At 31.8% G+C, this 23969-nt stretch overlaps 3 protein-coding genes and 1 long non-coding RNA gene across 6 annotated transcripts; all 4 read left to right on the plus strand.

The window, feature by feature from the left end:
- The first annotated feature begins 2402 nt into the window (after positions 1–2402).
- LOC123221007 lies at positions 2403–3251 on the plus strand. Its single transcript, XR_006503193.1, has 2 exons — positions 2403–2872; positions 2986–3251. It is a non-coding gene; the product is annotated as an uncharacterized LOC123221007 (long non-coding RNA).
- A 2055-nt stretch (positions 3252–5306) lies between these two features.
- LOC123221001 (60S ribosomal protein L2, mitochondrial-like) lies at positions 5307–6275 on the plus strand. Its single transcript, XM_044643661.1, has 2 exons — positions 5307–5607; positions 5698–6275. Exons 1-2 carry the CDS (start codon positions 5523–5525, stop codon positions 6198–6200), a joined length of 588 nt encoding a protein of 195 aa, XP_044499596.1. The 5' UTR covers positions 5307–5522; the 3' UTR covers positions 6201–6275.
- A 142-nt stretch (positions 6276–6417) lies between these two features.
- LOC123220994 (protein misato homolog 1-like) lies at positions 6418–10532 on the plus strand. 3 transcript variants are annotated; one of them, XM_044643648.1, is made up of 8 exons: positions 6418–7281; positions 7541–7618; positions 7755–7856; positions 8173–8218; positions 8506–8575; positions 9024–9387; positions 9594–9843; positions 10227–10532. In XM_044643648.1, the coding sequence occupies exons 1-8, from the start codon at positions 7198–7200 to the stop codon at positions 10352–10354; spliced, it is 1122 nt and encodes a 373-aa protein (XP_044499583.1). In that variant the 5' UTR covers positions 6418–7197; the 3' UTR covers positions 10355–10532. The 3 variants fall into 3 exon arrangements, with proteins under 3 accessions (XP_044499583.1, XP_044499584.1, XP_044499585.1); XM_044643649.1 differs by having other exon boundaries at positions 9594–9893; positions 10336–10363; XM_044643650.1 differs by lacking the exon at positions 10227–10532 and having other exon boundaries at positions 9634–9843.
- Positions 10533–16052: 5520 nt separating this feature from the next.
- Positions 16053–23311, plus strand: LOC123220129 (integrin-linked protein kinase 1-like). Its single transcript, XM_044642155.1, has 12 exons — positions 16053–16626; positions 17097–17171; positions 17285–17386; positions 18657–18742; positions 19770–19890; positions 20788–20867; positions 21043–21105; positions 21210–21331; positions 21570–21655; positions 21969–22093; positions 22279–22410; positions 22996–23311. The coding sequence occupies exons 1-12, from the start codon at positions 16207–16209 to the stop codon at positions 23000–23002; spliced, it is 1419 nt and encodes a 472-aa protein (XP_044498090.1). The 5' UTR covers positions 16053–16206; the 3' UTR covers positions 23003–23311.
- The last annotated feature ends 658 nt before the right edge of the window (positions 23312–23969 follow it).

Consider the following 23969-nt stretch of genomic DNA (forward strand, 5'->3'; position numbering starts at 1 on the left):
ATTTAAGCTTTAATTATTCATTTTTATTATTATATTTAGAGTTCACACACTACCAGATCCTCTTCTTCACAAGTTGAAGTAATGGACAGCTCACCTTTCCAATAATAATAATAATAATAAAAAGGTTGTCTGTCCTTGACTCCCCTAAAGTTTAAAAATACATCCTGAACCCCGTAAATATAAGAGATTATTAACTACCCCTCCCTTGTGCATAGCATTAGATTGATTTAAATTTATAATATTTAACTTGAATCGATTTAAATTTGTGTACAATATTATGGAATGATTATCGATGAGATAAACGTTACTACTAATATAGTGAATAGTCAAATTAAAGAGGTTTACAACATCATCATAAAAGACAAACAAATTAAACTATAGTTTCAATTCAAGTTTAGGGGTATTCATATATTTTTTCAAACATCAAGGAGGCCGAGTGAGTATTAAAAATAAAAAGCCCCCATTCAGTATTGACATTGTGACAACCAAGACTTGAAGGGAAAGTAAGGGAATGAAAGCAATGTGATAAATTAAATGGGCGCCCATTTCCCATCATGATAAATTTTTTGGGACAATTATTGATGGGCCTCGGCAATTTCTTGTAAATGACTCCATCATGTCCCTCTTTTTCTGTAACTATATTTTAGCCCCTAAGGTTTAAAAAATAACAAACCCAAATGGATTTAAAAAATAACAAAATATTCTATTACTTTCGAGCATATAAGAATTAAACTCGAATTAGAGCTCTAATTTGGAAGTTTGGTTCATTTGCCCTCTAACAACATTGATTATCTTATAATGATATCATTCATCATTTTAATAATATTATTTACCTTTCAATAATATTATTTATCAATTCAAATTAGATCGAGCTCAAAATGATACCATTTCAGTATCAGCTTAACTCAAATCTATCCCTATGTTAATTGTTAGAACATATAATATGATCAGTTCATAGATATTTATCATATTATTCATGTTAGTACGAAAAGCTTATTAATAATAAGGTTATATTTTAGTTGAATTGGCTCAAATTTGATAGTAAGTTTAATTCGATAGAGCCAAAAATGAGCTATCATAGCTTAAATTTGAGCATAGACTTAAACTTAATACTCGAGTCAAGTCAAATTTGAACGAACTTATGTTTGAATTTATTTATAATTAATGGAGATATTTTTGTTGTATTTATAATTACAAGAGGATAATTCGTTCTTTGAATAAAACTCAGGGCGTTTATTGTTTTAAACCGTAAATTTGTAACAACCCTCGTCTTTTTAGCCGAAAGGAAGGCTAAAGGTCAAGGCCAGTGCTTCCTTGTCATACCCCCTCTTTTTCTTTTTCCATTTTTTTTTCTTTTTCTTTTTTTATTATTAAAATATAAATAGGTAGATTCATGGCGATTTGGTCATATAAAACTTAAATTTGACTCATTTAAATTAATAAAAAATATTAAAATAAAAATTAATAAAAATATTATTAGAAAAAAAGAAAAAAATCATTAAATACAATAGCCTTTAACTTCTGTATTAATCATAAATTGAGTTTATAAAGTAAAATTTATTTATCTTGGATTTGACTTAATTAAATTAAATTACCAATCAAATATAAACAAATTTGATTTGATTTAAATTTATCACGGAAATGTTATAAAAAATAACTTTTAAAGCTTAATAATCTATAACATGATATTTTATATTTTTTAGTTTGTAGGGAAAAGTTCGAAATTTTTATTTTTTTTAACATCAAAGGATTTATTCTCACCAAAAGTTTAATATTTTTCAAAATTTTTATCTGTTTAAAAATTTTAAATATTTATTCATCTGTTAATTTTTGTAGTTTATACAAATATTTAAAAAAATAAAAAATTATCATATTTTCTTTTTTAGGTTTAAAAACTAATAATTTTTTCTACACCACCCAAGGTTTGAAAAGTGACAAATTCTCCTCTTTTTGACGAACCATGACTTCTTAGTCATCGACGTTCTCTCTCCCGATATCTCCATTGTTCATTGAATGTCACACGTTTTCATTGAATGAATATTGTCAACAAAAGGTGTCTTCGTTTTTGTAGGTGGATGAAAACGATTCATCTTCGCCCACCTACAGAGACGAAGACACAAGTCAGCTTCACGTCATGCGTCAACATTTCTTCATTGTTAACCTTTGTCATCGGTGGCAGAGGAAGAAGAAGGAATGAACGCAGTCTTGGTCGTAATTCGATCATCAGAAAAGGAAGGACAAGATTGAAATATTAAAAAAGGAAATATAACTTTTCAAAGTTTAATTCCAAAAAAAATTATTAGTTTTTTAAACTTTAAAGAGAAAAGAGAATATTTTATTATTTTAATATACTACTAAATAAATGATGATTTTTATCTATAAAATTTAATTAATTTTAATTATTTATAAGTGAATATTTAATATTTTTAAAATTAATAGGTAAAAATTGAAAATATCATTAAACTTTAGGTGCCAACAAGTCCTTGGGCCTATTTTAATTTTGGCCTTAAGGACTATTTCCTGCCAAGGTATACTGTTTTCTCAAGATTTCCTCCGTTAACTTTGAAAATCTCGTTTACTTACTCGTGGATAGTTAAAATTAACAGTTTTAGGGATAAAATTATCATTTTATCTGTATTATAAAAAATAAACTTAAATTTGATTTAATTTTCCTTCCTAAACCATAAAAACTAACAATTTTCTCTAACCTAAGTTTTAAAAAACAATATTTTTCCCCCTAAGGTTTTCAATTTTTCAGACTCAATTTTTTAGGTGTCGCTTCTTCCTCTCCAGTGACCTTTAGGCAATGCCTCTTTCTCTCCAATACGATCTCCAATACAATATTTTGAAGGCCCGTGGAGCCACACTTCCGGTAAAATATGAACTATATTCAATTCAAATACAATGTTATTTTGCTGTTTTCGTTTGAGGTTTATTATTATGTGTTTCAGAATTGTTTTTTTTACACATACGCTTTCAATTTAGAAATCCTGGAAGACACCAATGACTGTAGCAAATCCTGGAGAAATTCCTGAGTATGAGCTTAATCCACAAGAGCTTCAGGTTCGGAAGTCAGATGGTATAAAGGCAAGGTTCTGTTCTTTTTAATCCATTATAAATTAGGTGGAATCTGTAGAAGTTTGTGAAATTTTGTTTGTTTGTTTGTTTGAGAATTTAGTTCTCAGAAATGAAAAGAAATTGTGAACTCGGAACAACTGAAAAACAATGCATCAAGTTAAAAATTGGATTAAGTCTGACATTAGGCCATCACTTGATTATTTTTGACGGTTTAAAATCTAAGATCAATAATTTAAAACCCGGACCGGATTGAACCAAAGTCCAAGTTGGAACCCTCTCGTTTCACAATTTGACTAACATCAGCACAAAAAACATAAATTTTTTTTAAAGAGTGGACTCAAACTTAAGGGGGGAAGAACCACCAGGCCGAGTTTGGTTTTTTTAATTTAAAATATCATTTGTATTTTATATTTATAAAGAAAATGAATAATTTTGCTAGGACTTGAACCCATCAGCACTAAACTTTGTCACTAAAAGAGTTACTTGCATACTCCATCAGCACAAACACATTTATGATATACAGCATAAGAACAAACAAATCAACAATTTGTTTTCAAGAACTGCATATGTAAATCATATGCATGTAGCCAGCAAATACTTACACAAAACTAAACTGTCCAAGTTGAAGAATCACAATTAGGAACAAATAACCAATGCATTACCTTATAGACAATTAACTTGTCAACCATGCAATCATATAGACATAAACCAGTATGCAAACTCTAAACACAAGCCTGAACCATTAGAACAATCAAATAAACACTCATCTATAACTAATAACCCAATATATATATATATATATATATATATATCATCAAGTCAATGTCAACCAGAAACCTTGAGCCACTCAAAGAACAAGCTATACACACTTTTAAACATACAGACATGGACCAGAGTTTCTCCTTTTTTTCAACAAACACATTATATAATTACATAGAATTAAATTGATCCAGCTGAAGAATGACAGGAGTTTATAATGTAACTAGTCCAACTTGTTATCAAACACTCATAAAAAAAACCCAACAAATGCAATCTCTAAACAAAAAAATTAGCCTGACCCAGTTGAAAAAAAAAAAAATTCCCACAAAAACTCCTCTTTCAATAGAAACACACACCAAGACTCAAATTTTATCACACAAAACTAAACGGGAGGCCAAAGAGTGTACTTCGGGCGAGTGGGAGCCGGGGCAGGAAAGCAGCTATCAATGGTTTTATTATCAGAACTTGCAGCAGAGACCACCAAACTCTTGGACTTGTGAAAGGTCTTGTTAGATATGGAGACCGAATACGAAAGAAAAGGTGAAAACTTTGAGATGGAAGGAGGGATCTTAGAGTCTGAGGAAGGTTTCAGGAAGCAGGTTGGTGACTCTAGTGTAGAAACGGCGGCCATTGGAGAGCAAAGAAGAAGAGGATGAGCAGAGTGTAAAAGTAAAATGTACGAATCATAGTAATAACTTAATAATTAATAATATTATAATTAAATTGATTTCCATAAATATTATTAAATTTTGTTTTATAATATTAAGGGGAATGTTTCTGGAATTGGATCACAAGTCAATTTTACAGAGGAACTAGGCCTGGGATTCAAACCCGACCCGATCAAAAATATTATAATTTTAGATCTTTTATTTTATTATAATAAAATTAATATGCCTATGTTAAAACATATACCCTTATAATTATTTCAAAATTACAAAATTTTAGAGCGGGATTTAATATAAGCACTCATCAAATAAATCGAGTTTCAATTAAATATTAGTTTAATGTGCCTATGTTATAAGTTATGTTCAGTTTGAATTTTAATAACTTAATTTGATATTAGAATTTAATTAACAAACAATTTAAGTTTTGAATTTGAATTAAGTTTATTTAAACTCAAATATTAATATGAGTTTGTTTTATGAAATATTTCAATTTGAAATCCCTAAAAGGTTATGTAAATGGTAAAGGGATAAGACTCTAAAATGAAGAACTTAACTTCAAATTCTTTTTACAATACATCATATATCAAGATAATATTTTTAATTTATTTATATTTAAAATTTTATTTATTCGATATAATTGATTTGGAGGAAATTCCTTTTACAAAAAATATATATTCCATTCCAAAGTAAATTCACTGAAAATTAAAAGAGAGTCTGATGATTAGCCCTGTTGACAAAGTTGTGGGGTTTATTGGAATTTCACATTCAAAAATTTTAAAATAATTAGTTTTTTATTATTTCTAAAACCCGTCTGCCTCTTCTTCTCTTCTTCTCAACATAAGCCCCACTCCGCTACACCTCTGCGTAGACACCCACCGTCTCCTCCGTCGCTCCGATCCGGGCCGCCAGTTACTCCGACACTCCTGCACGCCCCTCTCCTCACAGTTTTGGGCCCCACCTTTGGACTACCACTTCGACCTTAAAAGCTCACACAAAGAAACGCAAAGACTGAAGACAGACATGGCGCTCTGCAGATTTCGCTCAGCTTCTTCTCTCATCTCCAAGTTTCTTCCTCCCTCCAATACTCTCCGCTCTTTCTCCTCAGGTAATCTGAATCATTTTGTATTCATAAAAATCCAATCTTTGAAAAATAGCATCCGGGATAAAAGATTTTAAATTTTCAATATTTTCACAGAAACTCAATCAGTTAAAGAGAAAATAATGAATTATATGGCCCACCTCGACATAAACTCTCAAATTGGAAGTTGTATGCCGCTCGCCGCAATGCGAATCGGCACAATTATTCACAACATTGAGGTCAACCCAGGTCAAGGGGGGAAGCTGGTTCGCTCGGCGGGCAATTCAGCCAAGATTTTGAAGGAGCCCACTGGAAGGTACTGTTTGGTGAGGCTGCCTTCGGGGGATGAGAAATTGATTGACAGTAAGTGCCGGGCTACGATTGGTTCGGTGTCAAACCCGAGTCATAAGACGAAGAAGCTTAGGAAGGCAGGGCAGAGCAGGTGGCTGGGGCGAAGACCAGTGGTTAGAGGCGTGGCAATGAATCCAGTTGATCATCCTCATGGAGGAGGGGAGGGAAGAAGCAAGAGTAGTGGTAGTCATGGAAGGACTTCGCTTACACCGTGGGGAAAGCCTTGTAAGTCTGGTTACAAGACTGCTTCTCCTAAGAAGAGAAAGTAAAGGAGATTATTATGCGTTTGTTGTTTGAAGGATTTTGTTTATCGTTAATAATATTCAAGTCTATTTTTGGATTGATTTTAATTGTTTCAAATGCTTCCAGTATTGGTAAGGTTGTTTTGTTATTTTGTTCCTTATTGTTGTCTGAATACTAAGCAAATTACATCAACCATATTAGAGATGAGGTTGATTATCTCATATGCATTCTTAATGGGAAGAAGAAAATAAATAGAAAACCCTCGTCTTACCCACCTTTACGCTTATCTTGTGCAAGTAATATTTTGTAATAGATCTTTAGAATCACCTTCTAAGTCTTAATTCCCAATCTAAGACTGTTGTTAGAATTGTTAGTCATTTAATTAGCTGATGTTCTGGACTAACAAGAATGAATCTGTTTGTATGGGCTCTTTCCAAGAAATCTTATTTCTTTTGCTCTTCTTTGGTGGGACTTGCTTGTTGGTTTATTTTTCTTATTGTCATTGGATTGGAGTGGTTTTTGTGCTTATTATTAATTTATTCGTAACACTTGTTGAATTTTGTGGTCACTGTGCAGTTTTTTTTTAATCTGTTCCTTGTTTTCATGTTTCTACTTTCTCATTCTCCATTGATTTAGTAGGGAACTACTTCAGAACATGAGAGGCAAAAGTGGTTTTTGTGTGTGTTGCAAAATTGTTTAGAAGAATCAGAGCACTTGGATTTTGGTTGTCTTAAGATGCTCTTCTCAATGTAAATAAAGCATTTGGTTTGATGGGATTGCTTGTTCTAAACTCTTTGTTGGAGATTGTTAGCATTTCTTCAGATTTTCCATTTGTGCCTTGGTTGATGATGATGTGTCAAAGGGTACTTCTGGTATTTTATCACACAAAACTAAACGGGAGGCCAAAGAGTGTACTTCGGGCGAGTAGGAGCCGGGGCAGGAAAGGAGCTATCAATGGTCTTATTATCAGAACTTGCAGCAGAGACCACCAAACTCTTGGACTTGTAAAAGGTCTTGTTAGATATGGAGACTGAACACGAAAGAAAAGGTGAAAACTTTGAGATGGAAGGAGGGATCTTAGAGTCTGAGGAAGGTTTCAGGAAGCAGGTTGGTAACTGTAGTGTAGAAATGGAAGGAGGGTCGACTTTAACTATAAATGAGTTCTTTTTTTTTTTTTTTGTGGTATTGGGCTTGCCTTTCCGGGGGTGTTGGTCTTTGTTGGCGGTGGTGAATGTGGGTTTCTTTTTATTTCCTATTTCATTACTAGATACAATAACAATGTTCGTTAAGGAATTTATACTGAACTTGGGTTTGTCTCGTTTTAATTTTTTATTTTTAGATTCAATTAACATTGTTTTGTTTGCAGGCAATCATGAGAGAAATCGTGACAATCCAAGTGGGAGGTTTTGCTAACTTCATCGGCTCTCATTTCTGGAACTTCCAGGTATAATTCATTCTCTCACACCCATAAAAATAAGACTAAATTTTGTTGCTTGTTAATCTTTACTTTCTTGTGGGAACTTCTGGCTGCATATTTTTTGTTTTAGCTTAAATATTTTGTAATTTTTGTAATTTTGAAGGATGAGTTACTTGGGCTGGCTTCTGACCCTGAAGGGGATTCAGTCTTCAAAAATCAGTGTCTGAATATGGACGTGCTCTACCGCACTGGCGAGACTCATCAGGTGGAGCTTTTTGACGTTGTATTTCTGTAATTAGGTAATTGCATCCATGGTTGTAAGTTTTTTCTGGGGTTTTGAGTTGTGCGGTGTGGTTATTTTTCTTTCTTTGGTGTGGGGACTTGAGCAGTTTGAGAGATATTTTGGTGAAGGTGATGGTTTATTGGACTTTTATATTATCTAATTTGTAATCTGGTTGAAAATTCTCATGAGATCATGCTGTATGCTGTTGCTTAGGTTCTTTCTTCATTTTATTGTTTTTTGCTTGCATTGTTTCATAGAGATGAAATTTACACACTATTGTCTGGTAAAAATTGTGCAGGGGATTCTTACATATACTCCTCGCCTGGTTTCGGTTGACTTTCAAGGTACTTGGCTTATAAGCAATGCTGATAATTACTTGATTTACTGAGTTTTGCTTTTGCAAATAGGATCTACTTGTTAGTATCATCTTGGTGACATTACTTGAATTGATTAAATTTTTTCTTATATACTGCTAAAACTGTAAATGTGTGTTAACAAAAGCTGATGGGCTTTTTTAGCTAGGACCTTATCTAACTCTAGTCACTTTTCTTATCTCATGAAATGTCCAAAGAGATGACAAATATATGTGCTATTCCTTTGTAGATTTATGTGTGTAGTTTTCATGCTGCAGGATCCCTTGGATCAGTCAGTTCACGTGGTACATTGTACAATGAGGCTTCCCCCTCAGATGTCGTGACATGGTGAGAATTTTTTTTCATAACATCTTTAACATTAATATCTTCGAGATGCAGTTTCTTACTAGTCTCGCGGTTCCTGAATGAGAAAGAAAGAAAGTGGAGAAAAAGATTAGAATGATGTTCGTTTAATATGAGAACCATTGTTTAATTACAGAAATCATTATAGTTTTCACCTGAATCTGTCCTTCAATTTCTGTCTTGTATATTTCATGGGGTTCTTAAAATTTTTCAGCAAAGAGAAAAGAAACTTTGTAGCTCTTTGTTGTTTTTTCACTTAAATTATAAATTTATATCAGAAGCCCTCTAAATTTGTGTGGCGCAAACTTTCACTTTGTTTCCCATTTTGGGTATGATAAACTTGCCTTTGAATTTATTAATGAATTGCTAAATGTTCTGTTGTAGTTTTCTGAGGCCAATTAAATCAATTGAATTTCTGTATGTCAATGTGCAGGAAGGGTAGTGTTTCCACTCAAGTGTCTGAGCCTCGTAAGAAGAATCTGTTCTTACAAAGTTTGTATGAGGAAGAGCAGGAAAACCTCACACTGGTGAATGCTACCAAGGATAAGAGGAATGATTTTCAAAGAGAAAGTGAGGATAAGGATATAGTTGAATGCTTAGATAATGGTGTCCAATATTGGACAGACTTCTCAAAAGTCCACTATCATCCTCAGAGTCTCTATGAATTAAGTGGATTATGGATGGATGTTCAGGAATTTGACAATTATGGAATTGGAAGGGATACTTCCTCTGGAAGTTTTCGAGAAGGCATATGTGAAAGGCTTCGCTTTTTTGTTGGAGAGTGTGACCATGTCCAGGTATGTTTCACTTGAAAAGCATTTTTTACTTCCTTCCATTTTGATTTAGCCCAATTAGGAAATTTCAACAACATAAACTATATCGAGTTATAGGATAATTGCTTTTCTCATGCGCTTGAAGTTTGAAGGACCCATTCATGCACCTCATATGAGTTTACACTTAATGTGCCTTTTTTTGGGTTTTGAGCATTTGATTATTTTGACAGGGTTTTCAATTTATTGTTGATGACTCTGGAGGTTTTTCAGCTGTAGCTGCTGACTTTTTGGAGAATATTGCTGATGAGTACACTAACACTCCAGTGTTGCTCTATGCTGCCCGCAGTCCCACTTCTTATACGAATCTTAGAAGCAGGAAGCAAACAGTGTTCAGGGACCTTCATGATTCAGTTTCATTTTCAAGATTAGTGCCCTACTGCAAATTGATTGTGCCAGTTGGTTTACCCTCCTTGAGTACAAGTGAGCAGTAATATGTTGAATACATTTTTTAATGCGATTTTCTAACTTCCTTCTGCGTGTAATGCAACCCCTTTATCTTTTCTGGATTGTTACTGGCCAATAGATTTAGTTGCTTTTTCTGGAGTTTTTCTTTCTCGAAAAAGGTAATCATTCATTGGGTTTCTTTGATTGTTCGGGATTAGATAGACTTGTCTTGAGTGCATGTTTTTATTTGTATTTCTGTCACAAATTTGTCATATGTTCAAAACGATTTTCTTCTGGTGTACACATAATTCAGTTTGCATACACTTATTCCTCGATTGCTAATGATGATCTCTTTTGTTTATCTGCTTTTTTTACCCTTGTTTAGTTTATGGACTAATCTTCTGCTCATGATTTTGAAGGTAAAGCTACGACATTCCTTCGTATTGAATATGAGAAGCCTTACCACTGTAGTGCAGTTTATGCTGCAGGCAGCTCTTATTTAATCTGCCCCTCATACTACGTCTGGATTTGTAAAATATTTATTTAGGCCAATGAAGAAAAAAATAACAAATAATGCATTATAAATTGTAAATTTTTAATTAGGCTTGCCTTGCCTGTATATTTTTATCATTCATATTTAAAAAACAGTATTTTAAATTAAAAATTGACAATTTATTTTTTCCGTTGATTTTTCTTAGGCAATTGAGACATATTTGTCTTTTCTACTTTTTTTTTTTTAATTTTTGATAATGCTTATTTTTACTCAAAAATTCTACACCAACTTCAAAGAATTTGAGCTCAAATTCCTGGACTCTTTTGTATTTGAGTTAAATTGAAATTAATTTTTTATTTCGGCTTACCCTGATTGTTGGTTGCAGAATCAAGCTCGATAATATAATAATATGTGTATATAATCATTTATTTATTATTGACTTCTAAACTATAACCCTTATCCTAAGCCTTACAAGGTATGGGCCTCAAGTACGCTATTACTAATTTTGCAGAATTTTGACTCTCTGTTTTACTCATTTTATCTAATCTCTTAAAAGATTATTATTATTATTAGCAATGCTTAATTTTTTGTACTAGGCAACATTATTGATATTATCGTTTTGGATAATGTAAGCCTGCGAATATCACAATCAGATCACATAACTTGCTACCCACCTAAATTAATCATCTTTTATTTTTCGTTTCAACACCCTTTTTTTATGATTGACTGATTTCCCAGGGTGCATTCCCTAGCTTGAAAGAACTAATGTGAAATGCCCAGGTTGCTGCTTCTATGGAGAGGAAATTTTCAGCCTAGCGATGCTTTTCAAAATCTCAGGACCGTAAAAGTGTCTGTCAGAATGTAGCCGTTTGGAAGATTCATGTCATGGTCCTCATCTGTGTCTTTCCAGAATATGGAAACTGTGAGTTTCAAAGTGTGATAGAATGAGTATTTACTGACCCTCTTAAAAGCTAAAACTCTGAATCGACTTACAAGAATAAATGTATCTGATTGCAAAACGATGGATGATTACTAATGGCTACTGTATCATCATATAATTGAATGATTTGATTATTTATTTTATCTTTAATTCAAAATTATATAATCATATAATGACACGTTAATCAGTTGTAATATATCCACCAAATTTACGAAGTATTACACTTTCTACTCAAAAATAGAAGAAACATTGGAAGTGTGAAAAGTGTTTGAAAATGTACTACTCAGACAAAATGTCTTTGCAAAATCGTTTTCATTCATAAGCATGTTTAGAAAACAAAAACTATCATAAAGTCTACTACCCACAACATCTCTAGTGACTTTAGAATTGCATAGCCATGTGCAATATGTGCATCATTTGATGAGAAATTGTTTGGTACATCTAACCTATCATGTATTGAAATTGAGCAAAATGATTTTTGATTAGTCAAATGTACATTTATTCTTATTTAGGAAGTTATAATTAAGTCATATTATTGACTTTATTGTATGTTAGTAGACAAAGTAGAGAAGCAGACTTGGTCTTGGTTAGAGCTAGATTTTAGCCTAGTCAAGCCCAAACATAGATTGGTTTAAGCTCGGTTTGAATCTATATTGATTAGTTAGAGTTTAAAATAAATAGTTTATTAATGGGATAAATACTATTAACAATATTGTTGGAGGGGGATTTAAGTTGAGTTATTGAGCTAAAGTTTTAGTTAGAATTCGGTTCGAATCAAATTGAACCAAGTTGACTTGCTTCAAATCTAACTTTATTGGTCTTGACAATGGCTTGCCTGCTTTAAACATCTCATGTGATCCCTCCTCATTTCCCTCTATTGCTTGCTTTCATGTGATACCTCCATGTCGGTATAACACTATGCTCATTATAAAATCTCTATCAACATCAAGATTTTCTGCCTGTTTAGGTAAAAGTCTTCTGGTTCATGTTTTATGAATATTTTGCTGACTAAGCTTCTCCTTTAAGGTGGAACTTAGAAATATCATAAAAGGCTTTTATGGTCACATGATTAACTTACTAAAATTCACTCTTGATTTGTAAATAATAGTATTGTGCTTACAAAAACAAGATATGTTTGGTATTTGATTCGAACAAGTTACCCCAATTTATGTTTGAGTCAAGTTGGTTGGAATCAAATAACAAACATATCTATTGAGTCAGTCACGGGACAATTATTGGTAGATTCATTTTCTTTGTAGACCTTTCATATTCTTTGACAAATTTTTTCTTATATTTTGACATCTTTGCTAACTTATCTAATGACATCGATGTTAACTCAAGCTTGAGCTAGACATTTGATATTGAAGTCAAGTTCTAATTAATTTTTATTCGAATTTAATTTAATTCAAATTTACCTTTGATTAAATACAGTTGGATATGATCTATATGGTGCTGAAAATAAGGTCCCCAAATCTAAAAATATAGACTCATGATTAATGAGGTAAGACTTAAACTTTATTTTAAAATAATTGAATTTAATTTAATTTAGGTGGAGAGGAGTGGGGTGCCGACATGTCCTCAAAGGTAATCAAATCTAAAACACCTAATCAAATCTAAAATATTTAAGCTTTAATTATTCATATTTATTATTATATTTAGAGTTCACACACTACCAAATCATCTTCTTCACAAGTTGAAGCAATGGACAGCTCATCTTATCAATAATAATAAAAATAAAAAAGGGCTTTCTATCCTTAACTACCCTAAAGTTAAAAAATGTATTCCTGAACCCCATAAATATAAGAGATTATCAACTACCCCTCCCTTGTGCGTTGCATTAGATTAATTTAAATTTATAATATTTAACTTGAATCGATTTAAATTCGTGTACAATATTATGGAATGATTATCGATGAGATAAATGTTACTACTAATATAGTGAATAGTAAAATTAAAGAGGTTTACAGCATCATCATAAAAGACAAACAAATTAAACTATAGCTTCAATTCAAGTTTAGGGGTTTTCATATGTCTTTTCAAACATCAACGAGGCAAAGTAGGTTCGAAAAATAAAAAGCCCCCCTTTTGGTATTGACATTGTGACAACCAAGACTTGAAGGGAAAGTAAGGGAATGAAAGCAATGTGATAAATTAAATGGGCGCCCATTTCCCGTCACATCATGATAAATTTTTTAGGTGAATTATTCATGGGCCTCGCCAATTTCCTGTAAAGCAGTCCACCGTGTCCCTGTTTTTCTGTAATTACATTTTAGCCCCTAAGGTTTAAAAAATAACAAACCCTAATAGATTTAAAAAATAACAAAATATTCTATCACTTTTGAGCATATAAGAATTAAACTCGAATTAGAGCTCTAATTTAGAAGTTTGGTTCATTTGCCCTCTAACAACATTGATTATCTTATCAATGGTATCATTCATCATTTTAATAATATTATTTACCTTTCAATGATATTATTTATCAATTCAAATTAAATCGAGTTTAAAATAATACTATTTTAATATCAGTTTAACCTAAATCTACCCCTATGTTAATTGTTAGAACATATAATATGATGAGTTTGTAGATATTTATCATATTATTTATGTTAATACGAAAAACTTATCAATGATAGAGTTATATTTTAGTTGAGTTGGCTCAAATTTCATAACAAGTTTAATTTGATAGAGCCAAAAATGAGCTATCATAGCTTAAATTTGAGCATAGACTTAAACTTAATACTCAAGTCAAGTCAAACTTGAACGAACTTATGTTTGAATTTATTTATAATTAATAGAGATATTTTTGTTGTATTTATAATTACATGAGGATAATTAGTTGTTTGAATAAAACTCAGGGCGTTTATTGTTTTAAACCGTAAATTTGTAACAACTCTTGCCTTTTTAGCCGAAAGTAAGGATAAAGTTCAAGGCCAGTGCTTCCTTGTCATACCCCTCTTTTTTTTTTTTAATTAAGTTATAAATAGGTAGAATGAAATTCATGACGATTTGATCATATAAAACTTAAATTTGACACATTTAAATTAATAAAAATAATTAAATAAAAATTAATAAAAATATTATTATAAAAAAAGAAAAAAATCATTGAATACGATAGCCTTTAACATCTGTATTGATAATAAATTGAGTTTATAAACCAAAATTTATTTATCTTGGATTTGACTTAATTAAATTAAATTACCAACCAAACATAAACAAATTTGATTTGATTTAAATTTATCATACGAATGTTATAAAAAAATAAGCTCTAAAGCTTAGAAGTCTATAACATGATATTTTAGATTTTTTAGTTAATCGGGAAAAGTTAGAAATTTTTATTTTTTTTAAGGTCAAGGGATTTATTCTTACCAAAAGTTTAATATTTTTCCAAATTTTTATCTATTTAAAAATTTTAAATATTTATTCATCTGTTAATTTTTGTAGTTTATACAAATATTTAAAAAAAATAAAAAATTATCATGTTTTCTCTTATAAGTTTAAAAACTAATAATTTTTTCTACACCACCTAAGGTTTGAAAAGTGATAAATTTCCCTCTCTCCGACGAATAACGACTTCCTAGTCATTGGTTTTATCTCTCTCGATATCTTTGTCATTCATTGAATGTCACACATTTTCATTGAATGAAGATTGTCCAACAAAAAGTGACTTCGTCTCTGCAAGTGGATGAAACTTCGTCCGTTTGCAGAGACAAAGACACAAGTCAACTTCACGTCATGCGTTGACATTTCTTCGTTGTCAGCCTTTATCATCAATGGCAGAGGGAGAAGAATGAGTGAAGGCAGTTTCGACTGAAATTCGGTCATCGAAGAAAGAAGGACAAGATTGAAACCTTAAAAGAGGAAATATAACTTTTCAAAGTTTAATTCTAAAAGAAATTGTTAGTTTTTTAAACTTTAAAGAGAAACTAGAATATTTTATTATTTTAATATATTATTAAATAAATTGTGATTTTATCCCTTAAATTTAATTAATTTTAATTATTTATAAGTGAATATTTAATATTTTTAAAATTAATAGGTAAAAATTAGAAATATCAATAAACTTTAGGCCTTTCAATAAACAAGTCCTTGGGCCTTTTTTAATTTCAGATATCGTAGAAAGATAAAAAGCAAAATAGATCACGTGTTCAAATTATACAATAATCGATGTCGGTTATTAGAGGCTGATTATAAAATTTAAAAGTCATTATTATTAATGTTAGGACTACGCTCTTTGTCAATAATAACAGATCATACAATTAAAAATTATGATTATTTTTTAAAATTTTGTGAGCACAAATCCACCAAACTGGATGCGATTTTGATTAAATGCAATTTAAATTTCATATTAATAATTAAATAGGTAAATTTTATTTTAAATTTTTTTAATTGTTACGACTAAAATCAAATTTATTTAATAAAAAAGATATACTATATAATACCATATAATATCATAATTTTATTTGATTAAATATTATTTTAATATTTGTTAAACTAAAATTGTTGAGGAATAATTTTTTTTATTAACGTAAAATTCAAATATTATGTTGTATGTCTTATAGTGAATATTATCAATTATTTAATTTAATTTTTATATTTCTTATAAATTTAAATTATTTAATTAAATATAAATAAAATTGTAATTTTTTCAAAAAAAATAAATAGAAAACGACCAAAAAAAATAAAAAAACTGAAATCCCAAATTCTTTGCCGCGCAAAACTAAAAAAACGGTTTTTCCGCTTAAAAATCTCTGGCAAAAGAAATACAGAAAAGGGCCCTCCGCTTCTCCATATTTATTCATTTCTTCCCCATCATAATTTCCCTGCTATACATATCTCTCCTCTCGTTCCCTCTTTCCATGTGGACACAACGCCGCGCCACACCACCGCTTCGTCGTCGTTTTGATCCATCAGAGCAAACTGTATAAAACGCTGAGCTAAATTAATTAGTTAGTTAACTGACGGTTACATGGAGAAGATAGCGGCGCAACTGACTCGCGGGATCTCGCGGCAGTTATCGACGGGGTCGTTGCGGCGGGAATTGACACGTCAGGTGACGAGGCAGTCGTCGATGGATCCGCGGCGGAACAACATGAGGTTCAGCTTCGGAAGGCAGTCGTCGATGGATCCGATACGGCGGGGTCCGGTACCGGAAGAGTTGACGGTTCCGGAGAACCTCGACTCGACGATGCAGTTGTTGTTTTTGGCGTGTAGAGGCGACACGAAAGGAGTCCAGGACTTGCTCGACGATGGTCTCGATGTGAATAGTATTGATCTCGATGGACGGACGGCGTTGCATATCGCTGCTTGTGAAGGACACGTGGAGGTCGTCAAGCTGTTGCTTCAGAGGAAGGCTAATATTGACGCTCGTGATCGCTGGGGCAGCACGGTACGGTACATTATCTGTCTCCTGAATTCCGGTACTGTTGCCGGGACTGTGGAGCCAATTGCATTGAAAAATATATTTTCAGGAACTGACGTTCATTGTATTTTGATTTCCGAAACGACAAATTTCAGTTGAATTCTATATAAAAATATGTCAATTTTTATTTTTTTAATGTTTTGAAAATTTGCGAGCCCTTGGATTAAGATCCAAGGGTTGTTTTTTTTTTTTTAACATGAACAAATAGATTTTGCTTCGGTGCTGGGGCTGCCGAGACAGTTGCATCGTAAAAAAAATACGGGTTGTATATATGAGAAATAATTTTAGAGTTCATTTTTATATATTTTTCCTTATCTGATTTTATACTGTAAACAAAATCGATTTTTTTTGGGGAAAAATAAGCCGGCGGTGGAGTAATTGTGTGGAGATCTGAAGAGCTGTGGATCCTTATAATGAAAAGATATTTATTTGGACAGGCAACTGCTGATGCCAAGTACTATGGAAATGTAGAAATTTACAATATTTTGAAGGCCCGTGGAGCCACACTTCCGGTAAAATATGAACTATATTCAATTCAAATACAATGTTATTTTGCTGTTTTCGTTTGAGGTTTATTATTATGTGTTTCAGAATTGTTTTTTTTACACATACGCTTTCAATTTAGAAATCCTGGAAGACACCAATGACTGTAGCAAATCCTCGAGAAATTCCTGAGTATGAGCTTAATCCACAAGAGCTTCAGGTTCGGAAGTCAGATGGTATAAAGGCAAGGTTCTGTTCTTTTTAATCCATTATAAATTAGGTGGAATCTGTAGAAGTTTGTGAAATTTTGTTTGTTTGTTTGTTTGAGAATTTAGTTCTCAGAAATGAAAAGAAATTGTGAACTCGGAACAACTGAAAAACAATGCATCAAGTTAAAAATTGGATTAAGTCTGACATTAGGCCATCACTTGATTATTTTTAACGGTTTAAAATCTAAGATCAATAATTTAAAACCCGGACCGGATTGAACCAAAGACCAAGTTGGAACCCTCTCGTTTCACAATTTGACTAACATCAGCACAAAAAACGTAAATTTTTTTTAAAGAGTGGACTCAAACTTAAGGGGGAAGAACCACCAGGCCGAGTTTGGTTTTTTTAATTTAAAATATCATTTGTATTTTATATTTATAAAGAAAATGAATAATTTTGCTAGGACTTGAACCCAACACCTCATGGATTAATATAGTGTGTGTGTGTTAGCAAGCCAAGTTTATTTTATGCTAAAACAATTTGGATTATATATTTAATAATTGTAAAATTGTTTTGAATTCCATCAATTGAATCAAATTGGCTCCTTCATTGGGTCAATGTCTTGTCTGGCTTTGAAAACATTGTCCAAGATTAATGATGTTATGCTAATGTCGATTTGTATTCCCTCCAATTGGTTGTAATGTGAAAACTTTTGCGCTAGCATCCTACATAAAACTACTTCTCATTTTAGTAAGCAGTGCTTTTCAGGAGGCAGGATTCTACATATATGCAAATATTATAATGACATACTCATGTTTGCAAAGTATTCAAGTATAATTGCAGACAATTACTAATTTTCTTCTATTCCTTAAAAGGCATTAGTAATGGCCTCTCTTTCACATAATATGCTTTTGATACATTAGCTTGTATATTCATGCATATTTTTGTTGGATATACTTTATAATCAGTAATAGGATGTGTTGGATTCTAGAGGGGTAATTGGAAACATAATACTTGGAGAGTTCAATACTTGTTTAAACTTAATTACAATGCCCACTTTTTTGTGGATAGTGACATCATGTATTCATCATTCATTAAAGATTATGGATCATTTTTGCTTTTGTTTTGGAATGAATCTTCTTGTTTAATTTTTCATGATTTCCAAAAGATTTGTACTTCACTCCCATATGTTTCCTGTGAATATATGTCAAACTGTTGGGCCAATTTTTTTTTTTAAAATTATTAAATTGGTTTTGTTGTTCATATAGACTGTCAATACTTTTCTTTTCAATACCTCTTAACAGGGATCATATCAAGTGGCTAAATGGAATGGTACTAAGGTTTCTCTAAAGATACTTGATAAAGAGAGCCATTCTGACCCTGACACCATGTATGTGGACAACTCACTCCTTTCTTATGTCCATTTGATTTATATGTCAACTCCACATTGGAAGTTATGTGATTCAATTAAATTTGTGAATATCTCTGCTTCATGCACTTCCTAAATTTCATTTTGGTTGCAAAAAAGACAAAAAACACCTTTTGATAACAGAGTGGTTCTTTTTCCATATATACTTATCACATTCTATTTGCTTTTAATTAATGTTTCAGTGGTCGGGAAATTTCTTTTTTATATTATTCCTTACTTTAGTTCTTTATTAGTCTCTTATAAGAGGCATCATGCTATGCCAGTATGGCAGTATACACATTAGTGGCTTACCCCAAGAGTTAGGAATTATGGAGACAGAATAGTCTTGTACTTTCTCCAGTCTTCAGTTACGCCTTTATCATTTATCCAAAGAATGAAAATTAGAGGTTATATTGGAATAGATGCTGTAAAACCATGATTCCTCCTGCCTTAATATCATACAACCTTGATAGTATAGCAAATTCTGTGGTTATTTAGCATGGAAAATCGACTATGCATTCAAAAACCCATGAATTATTTTGCCTTAAGCTCCATTTCTGTTGCCATAAGGAGTTAAAAGAAAAGAATTCTGTTCTCTGCTTTACTGCAAAAAAAAAAAAGAGTTTTCAGCCCAACTTACAATTTTCACTAAAAACACTGTTAAATTATATTCCCATCCTAGAGATTTATGGTATAAAAAAATTCTTTACTATAAATTCTCTTGTTACTCTAGGGGTGCAACCATGTACAAGTTCAATATAAAGTTTTTCTTGAGCTAGTAGATAGATATTTGATCTTTCCTTTTCGTATTATGCATCATCTCTGTTTTTTAATTGTTACAAGTCTGGATATTTTCAGATGTTATCACTTTGTTGTTTCCTGTTAATGCAAACTATAATAGTTGGTCAAATGCTTTTCATTATTTATATTTTATTTCTTAACATTCCAATTCTCCATCATCTATCTGGGATCTGACACATACTCTATCTAATTTATATATTTCAAACAGAGATGCCTTCAAGCATGAGCTTACTATACTAGAAAAGGTCCGGCATCCTAATGTGATTCAATTTGTCGGAGCAGTCACCCAAAATTTACCCATGATGATTGTTCTAGAGTATCATCCAAAAGTAAGCTTTTTTATCATTCTTTCTCTACGTTTCCTAATAAACACAAGAGAGGCACACATATAATATATAATAATTTCTGCATGTCCACATAATAATTTTTCTAGATTTCTGTACCCTAGTTCTGTAGAAGAAAACCGCACTATTTGTCTAACTCTAGGGGAGAATTAAAATTTCTTTGACAAGTAGGCTGATTTGAAGAAAGCTTAAAAGGAAAAGCTTTCTAGGCCAAGGTACAATATGTTGCAAAAGGATGTGCATGGTCTTCTGTTTTTGACTCCATTTTCTACATAAAGAATATTTGGAGAGGTTAAGTGCATTATCTTCTCTTAATTTTGCTTGTCTCTCCTGTTTAAGTTGTTTAAATTTATGAGAGAGGATGCCATGGCTAGTGCACATCGATGGATCTTAGGTGATGAAATGCTTGTTGTTGGCTCTTTATGCTTATGCAATCTTATCTTTAAAAGAAACATTTACAATATTGATTGGAAAAAATAATCATAAGACAGATAAAAAAACTGTTTATAAAAATTGATAAGATTCATCTGAAGAATCATAAAATGATTTAGACAGCATAAATTGATCAACTCAATGAAAAACTGTGGACGATTCAAAAATCAATGCCAACATCCCAAAAAGATGATTTTGAAATCAATTGAGCTCTGTGTTCTGTCTACATTTTTTCTGAATACTAGTGTTATCTACATTAAAGTTATAAAAGGAAATTGCTGCTTTAAAAAAAAATTGTAAATTGCTATTATGTGGTTTTTATCTTCTATCCTGTGAGCTGGGTTGTGTCTTACTTTTATCTGTTTTCAGCATGATTCATTGGCTGTGTTGTATAGTTAATAAATCAGGTTAAGTTATAACTTTAACACTCTTTTCTATGGTATTTTGTAGGGTGACTTAGGAAGCTACCTTCAAAAGAAAGGTCGTTTATCTCCATCAAAAGCTCTTAGATTTTCTCTTGATATTGCTAGGCAAGTGCAGTGTATATCTACAAAATTGTCTATACCATAAATTTTAGTAGAAAATTCACCCACTTGTGGTGCATGCATCTATCATCTTGTTTCTTGTCCTAGTGGATTTGCTTGTTTCGTATAGGAATGTATGGAGGGGTTTGTTATGACATCTTTGCCAATCTCTTGCTATCAGGGGCATGAATTATCTTCATGAATGTAAACCAGATCCAATCATTCATGGTGATTTAAAGCCAAAGTAAGACAACAAATGTAGAGGTTTTTCTGATATTTATAGAAGATTCAGATTGAATTTTGATCTATGCACTGTTTTTAATATTTGAAATTTTCGTAAGGTGCCAGAAATATTTTATTGGGTAATGGAGGTCATTTGAAGGTAACTGGATTTGGATTGGTAAATTCATCAAAAATTTCAACTGATATATCACTAGCCGAGCAGCGAGCGTTTCGTAGAGAGTCTGCAAGTAAGTATTTGGTACATCAGTGTACAATCCCCTTTTGCTCTTGTTTCTCATATTAACTACAAGTGTAGCACATAACTCACAAATGGCATTGCTTTTTGTGTTGTTATTGGAACTTGAAATGCATAAATAGTGACCTCCAACATATGATGCTCCAGTTGTCTTGGCAGCACGTTTTCAGGAAAATACCAAGGATCATTAAAAATTTTGTTCAACTGATGATTTTACTTACTGCTTGTAGATTTTTATGTGGCACCCGAGGTTTATGAAGGTAAAACGTATGACAGAAGTGCAGATTCTTACTCTTTTGGAGTCATTTTATATGAGGTATCTTTCTACTCAGAATTTGCATTACAGTAACAATTACTGCATCTTCTTTTGAATTTTTAGTAATCTAGTTAATTGGAAAAGGACATGTTCTACTCCTCCGACTAATTTTGTGTCCAAGTCCCAGGCCAAATAAATAAATCCTAGTTTCTGATTGAAGACTTCTAATTTTGATTGTTGGCATGTCTCTGCCCAGCCTCTGCATTACCAGATTCCTATTTATGTTTCATTAAGATTGTTACATCAGAGTTTTTATTAGTATAACTCAAGTTGTCAATTTGTTTTGCTAATTCGTTTTCCTGTACGAGCTCAGATGATTGAGGGAGTGCAGCCTTTCCATCCCAAAGCTCCTGAAGAGGTTGTAAAGCTTATGTGTTGTCAAGGAAAGAGACCACCGTTCAAAGTCAAAGCACGAAGTTATCCTCCAGACTTAAAAGAGTAAGTAACTTATTTCTTATTGATTCAAGATGCTGAAATCAATAAGAAATAAGTATTTTTTTTTTGGGGTTAATCCTTTAGATAAATGGCCCTCTTCTGTGGAGTTTCTTTATACCTTATTGACCGCGTTAATATAAAATTCCATTTGTTTGATTTTGTAGTAACAGTAGTCGATTTATACACAGGTTGATTAATGAATGTTGGAATCACGAACCTTTAGTTCGGCCAACTTTTTCTGAGATCATAATCCAGTTGGACAGGATACTTTCTAATTGCTCAAAACACGGTTGGTGGAAAGACACGTTCAAGTTTCCCTGGTATGCTTTGGTTACCCAATCTATTTGAAAATATGTATTATCTTGCATGTTAGGTTGCACAAAATAAATCAATGCCCAAGATTTTCACATACGTACCCTCAAACAATTACAAAAGCAACACTTACAGGGGAATTTGGTTGGAGGTTTATTACCAATATTGTTTTGTTTAGTTTATAAATAATAAAATATTTCGTTAATCTTCTGTTATTAATGATGATGTATTAAAATATATGAAAAGATAATTTGATTATCACCTTTACTTTTGATATTAAAAGATTATTAAAGTAAACTTTATTTTATTATAATTATATCTTTATTAATATTTTAAAATAAAATACTTTCATTATCAAATAATATAACAAATAATATGTAAAATATTTTATAATATATTTTTGTAGTAATATTTCGTTTTTAATTGTAAAATATTACAATACTTATGGTTTGTTACCGGTATGGTCTGTAAGCATGGTGCATTAGGCTGCTATAGATCTCAAGTATTACATGCGTTGTTACATATATATTGAAAAGCAAGTGGAACTCGATTGAGCTATTTAATCACTAACGCCGAATGTGGAATGAGTGCAGGAAATGAGAGAAGGCCTCTCTGTAAAGAGGAAATTGTTTCAGTCAGGGGAGTCATGGAGACCTTATCTTCTACTGGGATTACGCTGGTAACTAACAATAATGAGAGAAGATTTTCGTGTTGCAAATTGAATCTGAGTTTCTTAAACACAGCACGAAAAATAAACCGATAACCAATCTTCTTCCCTTGTTGTAAAATGTTCTCTAATGGAGCTGGAACAGTTCCATTGTATTACATAAATGTAAGAGAGTTTGAACTTTTAGATCATAAATTGTAAGTTACACAGATAAAGCGCAAGCACAACAATGCTGTTCTTTTTATCGTCTTTGGATCCTGCTCATGACTTTAACAAGAGGATGGAAAGGAAATGCTAACGCATTATTAGCCCCAAGTTTAATGCTAATTAATCAAATTTAGATCCCTTAATCTTGTTAGTCGATTCCTTAGCAAATGATCCGATGATTAATATGAAAGGTAACATTGTTTTTGAAATAACATGAGTTTTAGAGGTTGGTTTGTATTGAATATAAGGTTGGATTCACTCCTCGAGGTTGAATCTAAAAAAATTAGTTCAAGATTGATTTGAAATCTAATGATTTAAAGTTTAAACTTGTTTGAAAATTATAAAATTTTGAATTTGATTTAAGTTAGTTTAAACTTGAATGTTAGTATTGGTACAAATTTGATTCATTTTATAAAAAAAGGAGTCAAATCCTTTTATCAAACTCAACTTGTTTGTTTCGATCTTAAGAGCACGCATAAAACTTTAATTAACTCTTTGACACCCCTTTAAATCCTCAAAAAATTATCAACCTCCCTATTCTTGTGTAAATTCATTAGAATTCTCAAATTTTTTTTATGTTGCCAATGTCAGCTGCCGGACTGATGTTGACCAGGTTAAGGCCTAGTTCGGGTATAAAAATGTTGCTTGGTTGCTCTAAAAATGTAGGAAAAGACTAGAACAAAATGAAACATT

Source organism: Mangifera indica, chromosome 7 (assembly GCF_011075055.1).
Source record: "Mangifera indica cultivar Alphonso chromosome 7, CATAS_Mindica_2.1, whole genome shotgun sequence".
Taxonomy (NCBI): Eukaryota; Viridiplantae; Streptophyta; class Magnoliopsida; order Sapindales; family Anacardiaceae; genus Mangifera; species Mangifera indica.

Coding starts and splice junctions, on each gene's coding strand:
- LOC123221001 (XM_044643661.1), top strand. CDS start 5,523: ATGGCGCTCTGCAGATTTCGCTCAGCTTCTTCTCTCATCTCCAAGTTT. Junction 5,608..5,697: donor TCTCCGCTCTTTCTCCTCAG/GTAATCTGAATC, acceptor ATATTTTCACAG/AAACTCAATCAGTTAAAGAG.
- LOC123220994 (XM_044643648.1), top strand. CDS start 7,198: ATGGAGACTGAACACGAAAGAAAAGGTGAAAACTTTGAGATGGAAGGA. Junction 8,576..9,023: donor CCCTCAGATGTCGTGACATG/GTGAGAATTTTT, acceptor GTCAATGTGCAG/GAAGGGTAGTGTTTCCACTC. Junction 9,844..10,226: donor TTTACCCTCCTTGAGTACAA/GTGAGCAGTAAT, acceptor ATGATTTTGAAG/GTAAAGCTACGACATTCCTT.
- LOC123220129 (XM_044642155.1), top strand. CDS start 16,207: ATGGAGAAGATAGCGGCGCAACTGACTCGCGGGATCTCGCGGCAGTTA. Junction 16,627..17,096: donor GTGATCGCTGGGGCAGCACG/GTACGGTACATT, acceptor TTATTTGGACAG/GCAACTGCTGATGCCAAGTA. Junction 21,656..21,968: donor TTGGAGTCATTTTATATGAG/GTATCTTTCTAC, acceptor GTACGAGCTCAG/ATGATTGAGGGAGTGCAGCC.